Source organism: Octopus bimaculoides, chromosome 29, assembly GCF_001194135.2.
Source record: "Octopus bimaculoides isolate UCB-OBI-ISO-001 chromosome 29, ASM119413v2, whole genome shotgun sequence".
Taxonomy (NCBI): domain Eukaryota; kingdom Metazoa; phylum Mollusca; class Cephalopoda; order Octopoda; family Octopodidae; genus Octopus; species Octopus bimaculoides.
In genome coordinates, this window is record NC_069009.1 from 10,013,535 (window position 1) to 10,020,240 (window position 6,706).

Here is a 6,706-nt window from a genome sequence, read left to right on the forward strand (position 1 = left end):
GTTCCCCCCCCCCACAAAAAATTTCAGGCTTTGTGCCTTTAATAGAAAGGATTATTATTATTTTATTTTTGTTGCAGATTGGCGCTTCTGTGATGACAGTCATGTAGTACCTGTGGTGGAGAAAAATGTTGTCACCCGACTGGCCTATCTCCTCTTCTATAGACGCCACGATGCACCTCCAATGTCTGAGTCAGAACTGACCGGCATCATGTCAGATGCTGTCAGCAGCGCTGCCAGTGGCGTCATTGGTGGGTGCCCCGTGAACAAGACCAATGCTACATCATCGACCGCACTGACAACTGTGACCAACACCAAGACAGTGCCTGAAGGCCAGTACTCGGCCATGAAGACAGAGGACATGCCTGAATTACAACTCAGCGCTGATGTATCTGAAAGGAAACTCGCTGTTGGCAATGCTGCCTTGAACTGGAGTCACTCAGCTACCAGTGATGTCATCGTTGATGACGACAGTTTTCCCCCTCCCTTGGACAATCGGTACAGCTGCACCAGCCTTCCTTACACTGACATGGATGCAGTCGACTAAGCAGGGAATGTTGGACATAGTGCCCCAGAGAGGGAGAAAAGCTGTTGGTCTGCGTTCAGTTGTAAAATTTTCACAGATTAGGCAGTGTTTTAACACTTTTGTGTATATAAATATATACACTCATCACACACAATATATATAAACACACACATGTAGTACCTGTCTGATACATTGGTATGTGTGTGTGTGTGTGTGTACGTGTATACATAGATACACATGCACAGATATATACACATACATATATAAAAATACCCAAGCTAACAAATGCATACACCTCCCCTTAAATATATGCAATAATATATGTACACCACACATACATACACATGTACCTATACACACACATACATTAATTTACATTTTACACAGTTTTATACCCTTACCACATGACAACACGCAAAAATATACACCCACCAACCAATATGCATACATGTACATAACCCCTCCCTACCATCATTTCTCTGAATTTTCTTTTAAAAAAACATATTAAAAAAGAAGACAAAGAAGAAACTTTTCTACACTTTTTTGTGTTTTTCATATTCATGTTGTTTTTATTATTGTTGATGTTTATGTCTGTGTATATGTGCCTCTGTGTGTGTGTGTGTGTATATGTAATGTATGTGTGCATATATGTATGTATGTATGTATGTATGTATGTATGTATTACTATATGTATATATGTGCATGTCTCTCTCTCTCTCTCTCTCTCTCTGTATATATATATATATATATATATATATATTCAGATCTGCAAAAGACGAAAGACAAAAACAGGTGAGGGAGCAAGCAATATATATGTACGCCTATATATGCGTGTGTGTATGTATGCCTATATATATATATATATATATATATATATACATACTTACATACAGGGTGGGTGAAAAGTAAGTAGGCATTAAAAATTGGTAATAAAATCCATATTCCTTTTCCAAATTTATTGAAACCAATGATACATGTTCTTTATTACATGGGAAAATGAAAGTAAATCTTCATATTTCAACATAAGCACCAGTGGTGTGAATCAGTTTCCTCAAACAACCAGGGATGGAATGAACAACCTTCTGGAGGATGTTGTCTGGGATTTCATTGAGTACCTCCTGAATCCGTGTCTCCAAGTCCTCAAATGTGTGAGGTTGTCTTGTACACCTCCTCTTTTGTGTAACCCCACAGGTAAAAATTACATGGGGTGAGATCTGGACTTCTGAACTTCTGAGGTCACAGTCTTCACAGTCTGCATGTAATGGAGTTTCCATGGACAGATTCAATTTTTTATGCAACACCGTATGTATTGTATGTCTTGTTAGTTCACTTTCATGAGCTGCTTCACATGTTGATTTTTTCAGGCTGTGATTAAACATATCCTGCACTGTTGCCACATTCTCCGCTGATCAGGATGTGGTTGGATGGCTACTTCTTCTTGCATCATTCACAGAGCCTGTGGTCATCAGCTTTGCGTGACATCTTTTTATTTTCTCCAGACGTAGTGTTGCAGGCTTACCTTTCCATGCACGCCACCATCTCTGAACCAAAACAATGGAATTCCACACTTCATAGCATGCTGCTATCTTAGCTCACTCCTCAACAGTCAAGTGACTGGCCATCTGGAAAATAAGAAACTAGAAGATAAGAAATCCCCATTAGTGTTGCTTGTTTAGAAAATGTTTTCGTCATGACTTCAATGATACTAAAAATTCTATAAGCAATTTCTAATGCCTAGTTACTGTCCATGCACCCTGTGTGTGTGTGTGTGTGTGTGTGTAGTGGGTGTTTAAGTTAGTTTTAGAATTTAGAAACTTTGAGAGAACATGAAATAATTCGTTTGTAACTGCAGAACTCAAAGTTGAAAAGCCCGTTGGATAAAAAACAACAATTGAAGGCTGCCCATGATGTTTGAAACTGCATATACTGTGAACTTCTTTATAGAAGTTGTGGTCAGCCTTTGATTTGTCTTCGCATTTTGAGTTCAAAATTCACTGTGGTTGATTTTGCCATTGTTCCTCTCGGGGTCAATAAAATAAGTATCAGTTGATTACTGGGGTCGATGTAATCAACTTTCCCATTCCCCCAAAAACTGCTGGTCCTGTCCCAAAAATTGAAACCATTATTTTAAGCACTTCGATTATTATTATTATTGATGATGATGATGATGGCGGCAAGCTAGCAGAATTCATTAGTGCCCCGGGTGAAATGCATAGCAGTATTTTGTCTGCTGCTACATTCTGAATTCAAATTCCGTCAAGGTGAACTTTCGCAGTGGAACACTGGGGTCGAACTTATCAACTATCCCTCTCCCTCAAATTTCACTAGAAAGGATTATTATTATTTCCCTCCCCCAAAATGGCTGCTCTTGTGGCAAAATTTAAGATCATTATTATTAAGGCGGTGAGCTGTCAGAATTGTTAGCATGCCTGGCAAAATGTGTGGTGGCATTTTGTCAGGTCGACTTTGCCTTTCATTCTTTTGGGATCAATAAAATAAGTACCAATTGAGTACTGGGGTCGATGTGATCGACTATGCCCCTCCCCTTAAATTCCAAGCCTTGTGTCTATTGTAGAAAGGATTATTGTTATTATTTATACCTTTAAAAACTTCAAGTTCTCCAGCTGAAAACCAATTACACATGTGTGTGTCTACATGTATGTATATATAATGTATGTGTATATATGTGTGTGTATATATATGTTTGTGTATATTTATGTGTACACACTCGCGTATATTGTATTCATGGTATGTGACTTTTACAAGTAAACACATTGAGCCCTGTATGTCTAGATATATATTTGCCATGTTGAACCATTGAACACTACACTTTTTTTTCCTCCTTCTCTCTGTATTTATTCTCTCTTATTCCTTTCTGTTGAAGAGCGTAGGCTTGAAACATTAAAGACTTTGCCATTAGCTTGACTTTGTGTCAAACTAATACATTTGCTTGTTCTTCCTACACCTGTCTTCATCTTTTATTTTTCTATAAATTTGAATTATATATGTATGTTTGTGTGTGTATATTTGTTTACACATTCACGTATGTTGTATTCATGGTATGTGACATATACAAGTATACAGAGCAAACCCTGTCTATCTTTTGGTTTCTTTAGTTTTATCTATGAACTACTAAGGCCACGCTGGAGCACTGCCTTTAAAACTGCCTCTCTTTTCATGTATGTGCATGTTTGTGTTTATATCTATATCTTTCTCTCACATTCTCTTTCTCATATATATATATATATATATATATATATATATATATACACACATATAGATATAAGAATGATAATATTTCTAAAAATTATTTTGTTGGTGGCCACGAGCGTACAGCCATACAGACAAATTAATAAAATATATATAACACACACACACACACATATATATATATATACATATATATGTATATATATACTAGGGTACTGCATAAGCACCTGCCTTGCTAAAAATAGAAGTCAAAATACTTCGAAGCCACAGAAAAATCACAAAATACAGGAATGATAGGAAGGAATTCCGATGAACAAGAATAACATCCAACCTCTGCCAAGGATACAAGAGGAATGTTGGTTAATTTGATATCATGATTTCGAATTTAGAGCCAAAGGTATCTGAATCTCCTCACTCAAATTTGCCACAGATGGCTACTAGAATTTGCCTCTACCATGCTTGTAAATTCATTTGAGTGGTCAAACACCATTGAAACAAATGAATTGTGTGAAATTATTTATATATAAATATAAGAACAATAATATTTCTAAAAATAATATTGTTAGTGGCCACAAGCGTACAGCCATATAGGCAAACTATTAATTTATTAAATTATTAATAAAATATTATCATTCTTATATTTATTTATAAATAATTTCACAGTGTTTGACCACTCAAATGAATTTACAGGCATAGTAGGGTAAAATTCTAGTAGCCATCCCTAGCAGATTTGATAGGAGATTCAGGCACCTTTGGTGCTAAATTTGAAATCATATCATCAAAATACACAGCATTCCTCTTGCATCTTTGGCAGAGGTAGAATGCTATTCTTGTTCACTGGAATTTTTTCCTATCATGCCTGTATTAATTTTGTGATTCTTCTGTGGCTTAGAAGTATTTTGACTTCTATTTTTAGCAAGGCAGGTGCTTATGTAGTACCCTAGTGTATATATATATATATATATATTGGTTAGTTCTTCACTCTCTGTCTCTGCTTTTTTTTCTCTCTCTCCTTTGTCTTCTTTCTCTCTCTCTCTTCCCTCTATTTATTTATCCCTCTCCATCAAATCTGTTGAGGACATGACCCCTTCAGCCCTTTCCATGATATTCAGTGCACCTTATCATCACGTTATTGTTTATGTCTGCAAAACAACAAACATTAGAACATTATTATTATTAATACTTTTCTGGTTTAAAATAAAGTTGAATTAGTTAAACTGTTTTGTGTTGTATTCTTTTTGGTGATACTAGTGGTGGTTTTGTAACATGTCAGTAGATAACAGAATTACCAGAATTGGTTTGAAATACCTTGTGGTATTTTATATCCTTCAACAATTCATGTTCAAATCTCTCTGTGGTTGACTTCTTTTATCTTTGTGGGGTTGAAACACCCTGTCAAGTTCTGAGGTAGATTTAATATCCCTATAAAATATCTGAGATGCCAATGGGATTACAAAAGAAGACTAACACTAACTTTACCTTTCATCCTTGATAAAATAAAGTACTAGTGATATTCTTGGATTGATTAAAATGTTACTAGATAGTGCCAATTGAAGAAACTGGAGTCCTCTTCACCTTTGCTTTAAGCACAAATTTTATCAAGGTAAATGCATTTCATCCTTGTTCTTGTGATTTCAATATCCATGTCTCAGTGCATATTTAAGTATATACACTCTTTACTTCCCTGATTTCATTGCTTCCTCTACTTTTCATCTTTGTGCTGTCTTTGGACCGACCACATATTTGGATTTCATGCAGTTCATTTTTAGGGCCCAGAACTTTTCATAGTTTACAAAAGCAATGCACAGAAGCAACCTGTACTGTTTTGCTTGATCATTAAGCCTTGGAGTAAGAGGCTTGCTTCCCAACCACATGGTTCTGGGTTCAATCCCACTGTGGGGCACCTTGGGCAAGTGTCTTCTACAATAGCCTTGGAACGACCAAAGCCTTGTGAGTGGATTTAGCAGATGTGTGTCTGTGTTTGTCCCCCACCACTGCCTGAAAACACCAGCGTTGGTTTGTTTACCTCCCCGTAATTTAGCGGTTCGGCAAAATAGAACAAGTACCAGTTTAAAAAAAAAAAACGTCCTGGGGTCGATTCGTTTGACCGAGAATCTTTCAAGTCGCTGCCCGAGCATGTTTGCAACCTAATGACTGGAACAAGTACGATTCGCGGAGAAATTGCGACACGCACAACTACAGTTGTGTTCTAAGAGAGACAATTTATTTTCAAGGAATTATGGTTTACCTGCCCTTTAAAACTATTTCTCTTGTATTGTAAACCTGATGCTGTGAAGGTGAACTCTATGCAGGGTTCGACCTACCAAATCTCCTTCAAATGTTACCTCACAGCTTGAAAAGGAAAGGATACTTCGTGGTTCTTTACATCAATAAAAGACATTGTGGCCATGACTGGAATGACTATCATGATAAGCGCAGGCATGGCTATGTAGTAAGCTTGCTTCCGAACCACATGGTTTCGGGTTCATTCCCACAGATTGGCACCTTGGATACGTTTCTTTTACTATAGCATCAGGCCGACCAAAGCCTTTTGAGTAGAAATCCCCAAATTACACAATTTTTTTAAACTGTTGCCAAGAATGTCGTGACATGTCCCTTTATATATTTTGAGGTCATAGAACACGAATTTCATGTGGAATAAATAGTTTGATAAAAAAAATTATTAAATAATTTAGTTTTACAAAAGAAGAAAACATTTCCCCCGAGTTCCTCACAGAGGAACACACATATATATACCAAAATAGTAAGGTTGTGTAAAAATTAACACCTGTTGCTGCACGACCCAGAAGGTTACCACCTGATCGTCTCAAAGCCGTCAAACGGGAATTCCAGCACATGCTCGACCTTGGAATCATCCGCCCGTCCAGCAGCAACTGGTCCTCGCCGATACACTGCGTCCCAAAAAAAATCATCGACCGATTGGCGGGTTTGCGGTGATTATCGGTCGCTAAA

At 37.1% G+C, this 6,706-nt stretch overlaps 1 protein-coding gene across 1 annotated transcript in view; it reads left to right on the forward strand.

The window, feature by feature from the left end:
- The window catches only part of LOC106879930 (ubiquitin carboxyl-terminal hydrolase 19), a 163,422-nt gene extending 158,472 nt beyond the window's left edge, over positions 1–4,950 (forward strand). The window contains exon 26 of the mRNA XM_052977848.1: positions 78–4,950. Within this exon, the coding sequence (XP_052833808.1) occupies positions 78–544 (467 nt within the window). The 3' untranslated portion in view covers positions 545–4,950. The remainder of the gene's footprint in view (positions 1–77) is intronic.
- The last annotated feature ends 1,756 nt before the right edge of the window (positions 4,951–6,706 follow it).